The following is a 15,941-nucleotide window of genomic DNA, read 5'->3' on the forward strand; positions in this document are numbered from 1 at the left end:
TATTGATAATTGGTGCATAAATTCTACTTAAAGTGGAACCGACAGCGTTTTAACTACTTTGCAGATATGAAACAAACAGACAATCATAAATATCAAATTCCCATTTTATGCTACAAAACCAACTTCATTAAAAGAGGTTTTAAAAATAGGTTATACTGGACTCAAAATTGCATGACGTACACTAAGACATTGTTGGCAGAATAGATGGATGCAGATCAATGCATGATCAATATAATTCACCAATACATTTCTTGGTAGTCCAAAAAATATTGCTATGAGGTTGTCAATCACAGCCGGCCTGGTACATTGTTTGCTGTCTCCACTCATTCGGGATGCACTGTTTCAGTTTCAATGACTCAATATTTTGGACAAAATCGGACGAAGGCTGCAAATGTCAATACAATCAAACTAGCAAGGGCAATGATCACAAGTCAGTCATAACGTGGCTAATAGGCTAGCGTATCTTTTTATGTAGCTCTTTATTTAGCAACCTAAAAGCCCGGAGCCTAATGTTAGCTAGCTAGCTGCTGGGAAGATGTCATGTGATTAGAAGAATGGGTGAGTGACTGACTTTTTCCCCTCATATCGTTTTTTCGGTGGCTACAGCTAGATGCAGGTGTAAAGAAAAATCTAATCGCTTTGCTAGCTAGCTAGCTAGTTAGCTATGCTGAACTTGAACGACTGTTATCCACTTAGCATATCTCTTGCATTTGTAAATTCATTCTGGCTATCTATCTACTCCGATATCAGAGTACTCTTGTCTGAGTGTGCCAGAGCGCATAATAATGGATGAATTTACGAACGCGCGACACCCGCTGAATATGACCAGTGTAAATGTATTAATGGTGGCTTTGTAACTGCCTTCATACACACTTTCAAGGAGAAACCTAATTTAATCAATATGCCTACAGAAATGCATACCAGGGTTAGTTCGACTGATAGCCTTGTTTGCAAAAGCCAAGTAAGAAAGTGCATAGACCTTGGAATTGGTATTTTTTTGAATTGCTCATTCCTTTCTGTGAGTGTTTTTTTTATTTTATCTGTGAGTGTTATTTGAAATGATATTTTCACTAAAAGCATCTGGTTTCCCATTCTTAGCTACTCTTGGCAACTTTGGCTGCCTGCAAAAAAAATACGTTAGCATGCACCGAAAGTGAATTTGTTATTATCCTCATCACACAGTTTAGTGACCAACTGTAATAATACTTTTATCTGTTGCATGTTTACCTCTGCTTTCAGTGTTTCTTCAAGGCTGGCTCAATGACCTTTAAGGTGATTATTCATCTCTGGTATATTTTTCTAGATAATTTTCAAACTTCAAAAGTAGGCTCTGATCTTCCGTGACTGTCTGTAGCTGGGTAAATTGACCTTGATTACTTCCTCTAGTTTGGCAGAAATCTTACGTTTCACATTCTCTCTCTCATTCATTGAGTTAACAGCTATCAAGAGGTTTTTGCCAGTCCTATCTTTCACCGAGGGCCATGTTCACATCTGCAGAATAACTCAATCATGATTATTTTGCTAAAAGAAAATACTAATGTTCATGGTTGACAAACCAACGCTTACAGTGTGAAACCAAAATAAACAGCATGTTAACGTTGTTTTAAACATATCACTCAAACTGTATGTGGTTTTGATTGATTAAAGCCCTGAGATTTTGTCTGGAGTCAATTAGAATTGATGAGTAAAGTATTTGATTGAACACTTCTAAGCTACAGACATAATCACAGTTTTCTTCACTCACGTCTGTTTTACTGACTTGACTTGCCTTGACAATAATCCCCGGTGTAATACTAAATTTATATCTCCCTTTCAATGAGCAGATGAGCCAGAGAAATCAAGAACCGCTGTGATAATAATTCATTAATTTGTAGAGCGCATTTCCCACAATCAATGTGCAGGATACCTTTTTATAATTACAAAACGAACTGGTACTTGCCTGCGTATCGAGGAGCTAATGAAATTTTAAAGCAGCCATTTATTCATACACCATACAATATATAAGGACAGGCATAGTCCCCTCCAAGCTCATCAACAAGCTCAGATTCCTGGGACTGAACACATACCTCTGCAACTGGATCCTGGTCTTCCTGATGGGCTGGCCCCAGGTGGTGAGGGTAGGCAACAACACCTCCGCCACGCTGACCCTCAACATGGGGCCCCTCAGAGATGTGTGCTTAGTCCCCTCCTGTACTCCCTGTTCACCCACGACTGCGTGGCCACACACAACTCCAAAACCATCATCAAGTGTGCTGAAGACACAACGGTAGTAGGCCTGATCACAGACAGTGATGAGACAGCCTACAGGGAGGAGGTCAGAGACCTGGCAGTGTGGTGCCAAGGACCAAGGAACTGATCGTGGACTACAGGAAAAAGGGAGAAGAGCACGCCCCCATCCAAATCGACGGGGCTGTAGTGGAGTGGGTCGAGAGCTAAAAGTTCCTTGGCGTCCACATCCCTAAGGACTTAACATGGTCCACCCACCCGCACAGTCGTGAAGAGGGAATGACAGTGCCTCATCCCCCTCAGGAGGCTGAAAAGATTTGGCATGGGCCCTCGGATCCTCAAAAAGTTATACCGCTGCACCATCTAGCGCATCTTGACTGGCTGCATCACCGCTTGGTATGGTAATTGCACCGCCCTTGACCACAAAACGCTACAGAGGTTGGTGTGGACGGCCAAGTACATCACTGAGGCTGAGCTCCCAGCCATCGAGGACCTCTATATCAGGCGGTGTCAGATGAAGAAGGCCTGAAAAATTACCAAAAACTTCAGCCACCGAAGCCATAGACTATTCACTCTGCTACCGTCCAGCAAATGGTACCAAAGCATCGGCTCTCGGACCAACAGGCTCTGGAACAACTTCTCCCCCCAAGCCATAAGACTGCTAAATAGTCTGGGTAACCATTTAATTAGCTATCTGCATTGACACTATCTTGCACTGACTATATGCACCCTTACAAGACTATATTTACAATATATATACAGTGAGGGAAAAAAGTATTTGATCCCCTGCTGATTTTGTACGTTTGCCCACTGACAAAGAAATGATCAGTCTATAATTTTAATGGTAGGTTTATTTGAACAGTGAGAGACAGAATATCAACAAAAAAATCCAGAAAAACGCATGTCAAAAATGTTATGAATTGATTTGCATTTTAATGAGGGAAATAAGTATTTGACCCCTCTGCAAACATGACTTAGTACTTGGTGGCAAAACCCTTGTTGGCAATCACAGAGGTCAGATGTTTCTTGTAGTTGGCCACCAGGTTTGCACACATCTCAGCAGGGATTTTGTCCCACTCCTCTTTGCAGATCTTCTTCAAGTCATTAAGGTTTCGAGGCTGACGTTTGGCAACTCGAACCTTCAGCTCCCTCCACAGATTTTCTATGGGATTAAGGTCTGGAGACTGGCTAGGCCACTCCAGGACCTTAATGTGCTTCTTCTTGAGCCACTCCTTTGTTGCCTTGGCCGTGTGTTTTGGGTCATTGTCATGCTGGAATACCCATCCACGACCCATTTTCAATACCCTGGCTGAGGGAAGGAGGTTTTCACCCAAGATTTGACGGTACATGGCCCCGTCCATCGTCCCTTTGATGCGGTGAAGTTGTCCTGTCCCTTTAGCAGAAAAACACCCCCAAAGCATAATGTTTCCACCTCCATGTTTGACGGTGGGGATGGTTTCTTGGGGTCATAGGCAGCATTCCTCCTCCTCCAAACACGGCAAGTTGGGTTGATGCCAAAGAACTCCATTTTGGTCTCATCTGACCACAACACGTTCACCCAGTTGTCCTCTGAATCATTCAGATGTTCATTGGCAAACTTCAGACGGGCATGTATATGTGCTTTCTTGAGCAGGGGGACCTTGCGGGCGCTGCAGGATTTCAGTCCTTCACGGCATAGTGTGTTACCAATTGTTTTCTTGGTGACTATGGTCCCAGCTGCCTTGAGATCATTGACAAGATCCTCCTGTGTAGTTCTGGGCTGATTCCTCACCGTTCTCATGATCATTGCAACTCCACGAGGTGAGATCTTGCATGGAGCCCCAGGCTGAGGGAGATTGACAGTTCTTTTGTGTTTCTTCCATTTGCGAATAATCACAGAAACTGTTGTCACCTTCTCACCAAGCTGCTTGGCAATGGTCTTGTAGCCCATTCCAGCCTTGTGTAGGTCTACAATCTTGTCCCTGACATCCTTGGAGAGCTCTTTGGTCTTGGCCATGGTGGAGAGTTTGGAATCTGATTGATTGATTGCTTCTGTGGACAGGTATCTTTTATACAGGTAAGAAACTGAGATTAGGAGCACTCCCTTTAAGAGTGTGCTCCTAATCTCCGTTCGTTACCTGTATGAAAGACACCTGGGAGCCAGAAATCTTTTTGATTGAGAAGGGGTCAAATACTTATTTCCCTCATTAAAATGCAAATCAATTTATAACATTTTTGACATGCATTTTTCTGGATATTTTTGTTGTTATTCTGTCTCTCACTGTTCAAATAAACCTACCATTAAAATTATAGACTGATAATTTCTTTGTCAGTGGGCAAATGTACAAAATCAGCAGGGGATCAAATACTTTTTTCCCTCACTGTATACACATTCACTCACACACACACATACACACTACACTTACACTCTCACACAAACCCACACACATTCACATGTAGCCTCAAAACTACTACATACACACACAACACCTACATGCATACCGATGCTACACAGACACACTTTCACTCATCATATGCTGCTGCTACTCTGTTCTTTATTTTACTCTTATTATTATCTATCCTAATGCCTACTCACTTTACCTTGCCTTTATGTACATTTCTACCTCAAATATCCAGTACCCCTTTGTTTAACTCTGCATCATTGGGAAGGGCTCATAAGCAAGCATTTGACGTTAAAGTCTACACCTGTTGTAGTCGGCGGATGTGACAAATAAAATGTGATTTCGTGATGCCTCTCAGCTATGTGTCAGTTGAGTGAGACTTCCCACAACTTGTCAGAGAACTGGTGGGCATTTCTTCCTGCTGAACACCAAATTGTATTTCGTCTTCGCCGACAAACGCATAGCTTATCATCGCTTTTGTTTGGGCGGCGTCAGCAGTGTAATTGCGTTAGAGCTGTCCAATCGGTAAGCGGCTGTTCTTGTGATCGTTGTAATGAAACCACACCCGTCCTTAAATCTGACCCGTGTTAGAACTTCCAGACAAGAAAGTGTAGGCTATATCGAAATAATGAAACTCAAATGTAATTTCAATGAACAAAATAATAGGGATTTATATCAGCCTAATCAAGGTGTAGATTACATCACACATTCCAGGATTCGAACTTGTAACGTGGCTCCATTGTAACGTGGCTGCAATTAAGTGCATCCAACGGCATGTCCACGATAGGTAACGCCAGGAACCGCTTGTGGATTTGACAACTCTAACACAGTTACACCTCCGACACTGGCAAAACAAAAGCAATGACAAACGATGTGTTTGTCGGCTAACACGTGTTACTGCTGATTTGATTGTATCCTGGCCTTATTCCCAGGACACCTGGGAATGTCCTGGGAACAGTGTCTAAACCATTGGACAACAATAATAACAGTAATATAGCCTATCCATAATCTGTTAGCTTCCAGTGAAATTAATTAGCCAGAGAATATCATCAGTAGCAATGCGTTCAGGAGGAAAAGAGTGAGATACCTGTTTGTTCATGAAGACGTAGATGACTGGGTTGTAGACTGCAGCCGTCTTGGAGAAGAAAGCGGGTGCAGCAGCCAGTCTGGGGTCCAGGTAGATGGTGGGACAGGCTGTGACAATGATGGAGAAGGCTGCGTAGGGCGTCCAGCCCACCATGAAAGCCACGATCATCACCACCACCATGCGTGTCACCTGACGCTCCGGTTTCTTGGCGTTACCCAGCCTGCCATGGGACACCTGAGGGTTACGTGAAAACAAACACCTTCGGTTATTGAGCAAGAAAGTCTGCCGTGTGAGTTTATTTAAAGACTTCTAAGAACTTAACTGAAAGGCTTGAATACACCAGGACGTAAAGACTAGACATTACAAGCCAAGGATTGGCCAATTACTACTTTGGTTCAGTTGCATCCACTCCCAATAGTTCCAGTATTTTATAAATGGGAACGGACCTTTCTCAGCTTCTGTAGGAGCTTCCCATAGCAGTAGATGATCACCCCCAGGGGCATTATGAAGCAGGTCACAAAGAAGGTGATGATGTAGGTGTGATTTGAAATGTTGTTGGAGTACCTGAGGAAAGTAGAACATAAACAGTTGAATGACATTTCCAACATTTGCTACATGGCCTGGTCTTATGGCTGAGTCTGTATTTAAAGTGATAGTTCACTCTTATAAAGCTCAAGCTGATTTTCAAACTGTTTTTAAAATATATATGCTGGTTATATAGCAATGTCCAGCATCTCCTGACTAGCATTTTTGGAGCCAGACAATAAATTTAAAAACGGTTTGTAAAAACACCCCAGGAATGTCAAAAAACAAACAAAACCTTTTTTTTCAAGTTAACTGCAACTTTAAAAAGGGGCAATCTGTAGTTGCTGCATCCATTTTTGAACTGAGTGTACAAAACATTAAGGACACCTTCCTGACATCAATAAGGGATCATAGCTTTCACCTGGATGCACCTGGTCAGTCTATGTCATGGAAAGAGTCCTTAATGTTTTGTACACTCAGTGTGTACCCATTATTAACTTATAAATGCCTCATGAGCTTAGTTCAACTGTCACACCCCATGAGAACCCAGAATATAAGCTTGTTTTTCTCCAATGTTTGTAAACATTGTAATTGTAAACAAACACTGTATGGCCTCAAAACATGGTTAAAACAATCATTTTGATATCATGGATGGTCAGTCCTTGCATCCATAGCTCTGTGTATTAATCTGAGAGTGGCTACATTTATCCAGGCCAATGCCTCAGCCTTTTACCAAAACATAGGCGGGGTGTCCCGTTATTATTGTTTCAACCTTAGATTCGGCCTTTAAGGACACCATAAAGGTGTGTGACATAATGTTGACAGAGGTGGAGGGTCGTATTGGGCCGTTCAGATAGGCTTATTCTGTTTTGTACCTCATTTGAGATGAAATTAAAGTGGGAATTCTACAGCTGAAGCAAATCTATGGGACAAAAATTTCCATTATAAATACCTGTTACCGCTATCAAAGGCGGCAAGCTGGGGATTCATTCACACAGAACCAGAGACAGACTCTAAATCAGAAGTTGAGTTTAGGGAGGTGCACCTAACTAAAATGTCCCCACCCACGGTCCCCCAGGCGCCCTACTGATTTAGATTCCCAGCCTAACGCATGCCTTATCGGCCTGTCACAGCCCATAGGTTTTAAGGATTTGAATGGAAGTCAATGCAATACTGCGTTGTAAGGTGGAACACTGACAGCAATCACGGGTCAACATAACATACTATATGATAATCAGCATCATTTTTCATAACATTCACAATGCCTAGAATTGAAAAGTTTACCTCTTTTGAATATTCTGAATCATGTGAATAGTGTGCATTCTAATGCTACTTGGGTTGAATAAATAAATGAGGCATTGAAAATGCATTATGTGGATGCATGTGGACCCCTACATCTGTGTTTCCTCAGTCCCTACTGGGAAGTCAACATGACCCAAATGTTTTCTGACAGAACACAAGCTGTGTATTCACAGAGGGACAAGTTAGGACACAGATATATTATGTATATCCTTGAATGTGGCTTATAATTTCATTGTTGACTGTATTTCACTTCCTTGGCGATGGCTCTCTCAATGGACCAGAGGCAGTGCTCATCAGCCCCCCTACCTGCCTCCCTTTGATTAGCAATGCTTAACATCATTACCATGATCTCTAGAAGGAGGGTACCCCGTAGGGCCAAATTAGCCTGGCTCCTTGACTTGAAAGTGTTTTTCCATTGTAAAGGTGAGATAATTTCGCAAGGTGCCATCAACTAAGTTACATACACAAGGCTTAGTCTTAACCTCTAGCTAGTAGTTATATGAAGAGTTTAATTCCAAAATGCTATATATCCACTTTCAGAAATGTTGGTAAATTAGCTTTTATTATTTAAAGAAATTATGAAAAGAGATTGGTCTGTTTTTTCACTGTCTAATCGGGGCATTGGGTTGTCGATGACAGACATGTTTGTTTAAAATATATCACTTGATGGTTTCATTTCAGAGAGACAATCTTTTAATTTGCAAAATGCTATACAGTGGAGTCCAAAACCTTGAAAAATATAAGAGAAAATGAATAAATTAAATAAAACATTTTAAATATTGAGCTTTATTGTATGCTCCAAAACATTTGAAAAGTATGTTATTTTATACTAATACAATTGCAATGAAAAATAGATTTAATTCTCAAAAAGGTAGGGATCAAAAGTATTGACACCCCTGTTTTCAATACCTTTCAATAGCTCACCTTGCGAGGATTACAGTCATTCTTGAATTGTGGTGGCATTTGCATCTCTTGGCTTTGCAACCATGAAAAACACTTTAAAATGGGCCTCCCGGGTGGCGCAGTGGTCTAAGGCACTGCATCACAGTGTTAGCTGTGCCACCAGAGACTAGGTTTGAGCCCAGGAGGCCCATGGGACGGCGCACAATTGGCCCAGCGTCGTTCGGGTTAGGGAGGGTTTGGACGGGATATCCTTGTCTCATCGCGCACTAGTGACTCCTAAGGCGGGCCGGGCGCAGTGCACGCTAACCAGGTCGCTAGGTGTATGGTGTTTCCTCCGATACATTGGTGCGGCTGGCTTCCGGGTTGGATGCGCGCTGTGCGGCTTGGTTGGTTTGTGTTTTGGAGAACGCATGGCTCTCAACCTTCGCCTCTCCCGAGTCCATGCGGGAGTTGTAGCGATGAGACAAGACAGTAACTACTAACAATTGGATACCACTTTAAAATGACAATGTTTGTCATTCATGTTTTATTTTACACAGTATTGCAACTCCTTCATACTGCAAAACTTTACCTGAAGGCATTTTGTAAAGTACTAATATACGTAATAAGTATGTAATATATTGTATAGAGCAGGTATTCCCAAACTGGGGTACACGCGCAATGGGGGTACGCCAAATAAAAATGTGATTCACATTTTAAAAAAAATATATATTATTATTATTGTTTTTTTAATTCTCTTCACATTTTCAAACAGTCCATTTATATTTTCCAATGGGGCTATACATTCGGGTGAGGTTTCTCTCTCGCCTGGCTGGCCTCATTTCACTGCCAAAAATAAAATTAAACCATCTAGTGTTCAGCGAAATAACAACACAATGTCAAATACAGGTAGCCTAGTGAAATAATGAACATCTATTCACATTAACCGTTACTCTCTCGCGGGAATTCCACTATGCAGCCAAACGTAGCTGCAGCTCATGTTGGTATCTGTACTGGTGGTGCAAAAGCCATGGCAGGGAGACATAGTGGAGTGGTAGCGCGCATGCAAGCAGTTGCTCCCGACGCCACTGGAGGACACTGCAGCATCCACCGAGAGGCTCTTGCTGCCAAGGGAATGCCCGAGAGCTTGAAAGACGTTTCGGACACTACAGTGAAAATGGTTAACTTTGTTAAAACAAGGCCCCTGTACTCTCGTGTATTTTCTGCACTATGCAATGATATGGGCAGCGACCATGTAACGCTTTTACAACATACAGTATCAAGAGGCAAAGTTTGACACATGTTTTTTTAAATTGAGAGATGAGCTTAAAGTTTTCTTTACTGACCATCATTTTCACTTGTCTGACCGCTTGCATGTTGAAGAGTTTCTCACACGACTGGTCTGGGTGATGTTTTTTCTCACCTGAATGATCTGCATCTAGGATTACAGGGACTCTCCGCAACTATATTCAATGTATTAAGAAGTTGGAGCTCTTTTCTTTCTACATTAACAAGGACAACACACAGATCTTTCCATCATTGTATGATTTTTTAACTCAAGCTTACGGACAATGTTAAACGTGATATAGCAAAGCACCTGAGTGAGTTGGGTGTGCAATTACGCAGGTACTTTCCCAAAATGGATGACACAAACAACTGGATTCGTTATCCCTTTCATGCCCTGCGTCGTCCACTTACCAATATCTGAACAAGGGAGCCTCATCGAAATTGCAACAAGTGGTTCTGTGAAAATGTAATTTAATCAGAAGCCACTGCCAGATTTCTGGATTGGGCTGCGCTCAGAGAATCCTGCCTTGGCAAATCGCGCTGTTAAGACACTGATGCCCTTTGCAACCACGTACCTATGTGAGAGTGGATTCTCAGCCCTCACTAGCATGAAAACTAAATACACTTCCCAGGAGCCGGGTTGTGACAAACTCACACTCATTCTTATGTATTGTGTGTGTGTGGCAGGCTTTCAATGATGGCAAAAAACAACATTTGAGAGCGCGCTGACCCTGGTGCTAGAGGGGGTACGCAGCTGGAGGTTGCATGTTTGAAGGGGTACGGGACAGTAAAAAGTTTTGGAACCACTGGATATTGCAATAAAAACAAAGAAGGATATTCAAATAAAATAAAAATCTAACAAATGTAATTGTTACGAGATGTCACCAAGCCAGTAGATGGCGCTGCTGTTATGTGTAGCTGAGTGTGATACTATATAGTACTATTGAGCCAAGTTTGGCATTACTTCATATGCACTGAATGGAGCTGTATGCATGCTACCGAGTGATCCTGAAGTAGAGACTTTCTGATCAACATTACCTTGCTCTTGTATAGAATAAACACCATACAAAACAACAATGTGTATCCCTTCATTTGACGTCATTGATGTTTCCGCCTTGAAAATCACTTCTTACAAAGAAATACACAGATCTTGGTGAGCATTTTCTCCAGTGGCAAACTCTTATCGGGGAGGGGTCTATATTAAAAGGAAATAATTTGATAATCACACCCTTTTAGTATGTCATGAATTTGAGGTATAAATTAAAAAAATGGTATTGGTGTTACTTGATTTAAATGAAGGGAAATTACAGTGTGAGCAAAATGATTATGATAATACGTTTGTCAATTACTTTTTATGGATTGATGACCTCCATTTAAGAAAATCCAAAATGACCTAAAATGTGTCATTGGTGTTCCTACCGCTACTGTTGGTAAGTTACAATGTTATCATAATAGTAACAATTATTTAAAGTCATTAAGCTGCCATATTAGTTGATTAAGAATGGGCAGACTTACCCAAATGCATTTAAATAAATACAAAATGCCATGCCCAAATGCCACTGCAATTCAAAAATGACCCGTTTGTGCCTGCGTGCGTTTATGATACAAACAGGAGGTCGAGGTTGCTGTACATCTATGTTTACGTGTGCTCTCTGCTCTCTCTCAGTTGCCTCTCACCAGTTTGGCTCGCAGGTGGTGCCGATCTTGCTGACGGTGTAGCTGCACCAGCCGAACACAGGAGGGATAGTCCAGATGAAGGAGAAGGTCCAGACAAACAGCAGGCCCATTGCCGCATGCTTCCCCCTAAGACGAACATTCCCCAGAGGCCGGCAGATCACAAAGAAACGCTCGAAGGACAGGACTGCCAGGGACCACAGAGCCACAATCCCTAAGAGGAGGCAGAGACAGTCTGTAGGGCCCAGAAGAAACATCTACCCATTTGGCTGTGACTATATTCATTAAAATAACAATTCATTACATATTTTCATTTAAAACATTATCTTGATATGTAAATTCATACAATTTAATTCTTCCACCAGAATATATAGTCCGTTAACAAAAATGGTTGCTATGCCGGCTGACTAAAGTTGTTGTCGCTAGCTAGCTAGCTAGACAACTTCAGCTAACTCAGTCACGCTTATATTAACCCCGCTTTACCAAACTAAATGCAAGGCTAAAAGCAAGGGGAAATAGTGTGTAAATTCAGATAAATACAATAGATGATTAGGACAGCAACCTGAATATGATTATATTATGGAGGGTGAGAAATAATTCAGATGGACCTGTTAGCAGGCATAGGTGTGCCTGTTGGTGAATACAGCACGGGTTGGAATGCTGCTCGTCCAATCAGCATCAATGATCGAAACAACCCGTTTCATAAAATGTGCTAAACACTACCATTCTACACTTCACTCTACCTAAAATGGCTACCTAGAACGATTGTAAAAACTGCCAGCTTTCTGGCACTCCCTTCTGGTTAGTTTAGTCAGGCAGCTGAAGCCCCGTTTCCAATGGCACTTTGAAGTGAACCTATGCTGGACTGGCCTTGGTGGACTAGCTCAAATTTGGCCCTAATTTTAAATCCCAGTGGAAACGGTGTTTTAGTCTCCTATTTTTCAGACCATAAACCACATTTAGTGTTTTTATTGGCCAAGGTCACACCAGACGTTCTTATATTAGCCAATCAGCAGCATCTATTCCCGAGACTTCAGGTTCATTCATCTACGCTGGCAGGGCAGAAATCAGATAACATTGCTTTCCATTCTGACGAGCTCCACTTTTACCCCCCTGCTACCCTTTTCCTCTTGTGTACAATATCCTTGGTGTGTGACATTTTACTGTGCGTGCATCTAAAACATACGTGTTTTAAGATCTATGTCCCGTTGGTTTATTTGCTAAGTATTGTCTGTTGTTGTATTTTTACATGCATGTTGAGCTTGTTGGTTAGCTCGCGCTGCTGCTAGCATTTACACAAAGAATGCATTAGTAGTGTATGTTAGCATGCATAGTAGCTTTAGCCATTTGTTAGCATTTGTCATTTGAGGTGATAGGCTATTTCCTTTGTATATGTAAATCGCTCATGCTCTGGTGTTTATATTATTGTAAGGACCCTGGGTTTATAAGCGCGGATATCGACTCTGCCGCTCGAGCATGCTTTTGCGGCACAGTCGATAGCGCGCTGGACTTCGGGCTTGAAGGTCGAGGGTTCGAGACCTGCTCCCTGCCTGTTTCATTACATTATGTAGACATTCCTGTATTGCTGTTGTTGATGTACTGGTCCACTAGCCTGTTTAGTAGGCAGATAGAAACTAGCCCTGCAGAAGGAAAATATCCCTACATTTATATTATCTCCCTTACAGAACCAGAATCTGTCAGTTTCAAGAGTGGCGTGTGTGTGTGTCTGTGTGGATCCTTTCTGCCCATTAAAAACCCCTTAACTAGAAATACTGTCTCGTTGTTCTGGATGGACATTGTTGTAGCGGCTCTACTACCGGCCTGGAAATCAGCACCTGAGTTCTATTGTAATGGTTCTGATTGTAATGTGAAAAGGTTCTACCTGGAACCAAAAAGGGTTTGGTTTTACTACAGGGACAGCGGAAGAACACTTTGTTCTAGGTAGACCTTTTTGTCTAAGAGTATGTACAGTGCCTTCAGAAAGTATTCACACTACTTGACTTCTTCCACATTTTGTAGTGTTAGTGGGATTAAAATGGATTAAATTGTGAAACAAAAACAAAAATACTCTGTCAAAGCGGGATTGTGCTACATGTGCCCATTATTCTTTCCAAAATCCTTCAAGCTCTGTCAAATTGGTTGTTGATCATTGCTAGACAACCATTTCCAGGTCTTGCCATAGATTTTTAAGTAGGTTTAAGTCAAAACTGTAACTCGGCCACTCAGGAACATTCACTGTCTTTTTGGTAGGCAACTCTAGTGTAGATTTTTGTTTTAGGATATTTTCCTGCTGAAAGGTGAATTAATCTCCCAATGTCTGGAGGAAAGCAGACTGAACCAGGTTTTCCTCTAGGATTTTGGCTGTGCTTAGCTCCATTCAGTTTATATTTTATCCTAAAGAACTCCCCAGTGCTTAAACAATGACAAGATACTCATAACATGATGCAGCCACCACTATGCTTGAAAATATGGAGTGGTACTCAGTAATGTGTTGTATTGCATTTGCCCCAAACATTTTGTTTTCAGAACAAGTTCAATTGCTTTGCCACATTTTTTGCGGTATTACTTTATTGCCTTGTTGCTAACAGGATGCATGTTTTGGAATATATTTATTCTGTACAGGCTTCCTTCTTTTCACTCTGTCAATTAGGTTAGTATTTTGGAGTAATTACTATGTTGTTGATCTGTCCTCAGTTTTCTCCTATCACAGTCATTAAATTCTGTAACTGTTTTAAAGTCACCATTGACCTCCTGGTGAAATCTACTGCAACTCAGTTAGGAAGGTAGCCTGTATCTTTGTAGCGACAAGGTGTATTGATACACCATCCAAAATGTAATTAATAACCTCACCATGCTCAAAGGGATAATCAATGTCTGCTTTTTAATTTAACCGTCTACCAATAGGTCTTTGCGAGGCGTTGGAAAACCTCCCTGTTTTTTGCGGTTGAATCTGTGTTTGAAATTCAGTGCTCGACCGAGGGACCTTACAGATAACTGTATGTGTGGGGTACAGAAATGAGGTCGTCATTATTGCACACAGAGTGAGTCCCTGCAACTTGTGACTTGTTAAGCACATTTTTATTCCTGAACTTATTTAGGCCATAAAGGGCGTTTCAGCTTTTCATTTTTAATTAATTTGTAAAAATGTCGACACCCTCGTGTGCAAAACATGTTGGTTTCCTAAATTAGATCAGTTATTTTAATTTAAAAAATGACGATCATATCTATTTGCCTGTGTAATTTTGCCATCAGTTTTATGTCCATTTTTCAGCACCACAAAATGCTTTGAAAGAACTGCCAAATGCACTACAAAAGATGGATGAATTCCTTTCTGCTATGTATTATCTGTCTTTAAAAAAACTGTCTAAGAAACCAAATTAATCAAACAATCAATCAGTCTGACTTTCAAACGCTATTATTTTGCTACATTTCGGAATCTAAACAGCTCCAACACTGACACCTGCAGCAACTATGCGGTTACACCAGCATCCCAGGTTACTTATTCAAAAACATTACCATGATCCATGCTGAACTTACCGAAATAGGTGACAGCAAAACCCTCCAATACGCAAGCCCAATTTCCAAGAAAAAAATACCCTTTGGCATTTGTTAGAAAACTTATTGTTCCACCGGTGAGTGACACAAGGAAATCAGCGACAGATAAATTAACTATGATATAATTTAAGGGCTGTCTCAGCTGTTTGAACTTGTAAGTGGCCAACATAACAGTAAAATTTTCAAAGAGAGACAGAGATGTTACAACAAACATCAGGGTAGCCAAAACTGCGAAATTCCAAGGTGCAAGATGTGTTATTGGACCAGTGAACGGATCAGCGTGTGGTTTGAAGATCTCGGCTGCCTCGTTATAAGAAACACCATTTACTGCAATTCTTATATTATCCATTGTCCATGTCAAAATACTTGCACTTGACTATAGAGTAAAAATCCTATTGCACTCGTGGGTTATGTAAAGGGTCAGAGATCTTGTGGTCCATTACTCATTTTCACAACTTAATTTGGACTCTCCTCCTCGAAGCTGCAGCATGCCCAGTCGCGCGTAAAGAGCATTCGTTTGAAAGAATTACTGGATACATTTCTTTGAGTAGGCTGTACTTAGAATCTTGATATCCGCATTTTACATGAAAGCACATATTTTGAACCAAAGCGACGAATCCACAGTTATTCAGAATTCAAGGCTGTTTAAAGAGTGAGTCTGTATCTAGAAAAACAGCAACGGTACACAAAAAACCGCAAAAGCACTGCTGCAAATAAACAAACACTTTCTTAATGAATATGTGCGGACGGAATCTGAGCCTTGAGAAGGCTTACCAGCAAGTGAATTAGTAGGTGACTTATGTTGCCTGTAGTCGACTCGCTCGCAACAATTCGAGCGTCACTCCTGACCTGGAGGAAATGTAGCCCCAAAGGCCGGTAGATGGCGAAATTGAGTCGTGTCATCTTACCATCCAAATGCATTGTATGCAGCCGGCAATACACTCATATCCCTCGTGGACCGGTTCGTACCTACAACATTCTCCATTCAGACTGCATAGGTTTTGATTTCCTAAACTCTGTTT

General features: G+C 41.4%; 1 protein-coding gene across 1 annotated transcript in view; it reads right to left on the minus strand.

Moving 5' to 3' along the window:
- Window positions 1–15,660, minus strand: part of LOC139570708 (vertebrate ancient opsin-like) — a 37,184-nt gene extending 21,524 nt beyond the window's left edge. The window contains exons 1-4 of the mRNA XM_071392838.1: window positions 14,902–15,660; window positions 11,368–11,578; window positions 6,141–6,258; window positions 5,695–5,928 (exon numbers count right to left, since the gene is read on the minus strand). Coding sequence (XP_071248939.1) covers window positions 5,695–5,928; window positions 6,141–6,258; window positions 11,368–11,578; window positions 14,902–15,268 — 930 coding nt within the window. The 5' untranslated portion in view covers window positions 15,269–15,660. The remainder of the gene's footprint in view (window positions 1–5,694; window positions 5,929–6,140; window positions 6,259–11,367; window positions 11,579–14,901) is intronic.
- Window positions 15,661–15,941: the final 281 nt, after the last annotated feature.

The sequence above is a fragment of the Salvelinus alpinus genome, chromosome 3, assembly GCF_045679555.1.
Source record: "Salvelinus alpinus chromosome 3, SLU_Salpinus.1, whole genome shotgun sequence".
Lineage (NCBI taxonomy): Eukaryota > Metazoa > Chordata > Actinopteri > Salmoniformes > Salmonidae > Salvelinus > Salvelinus alpinus.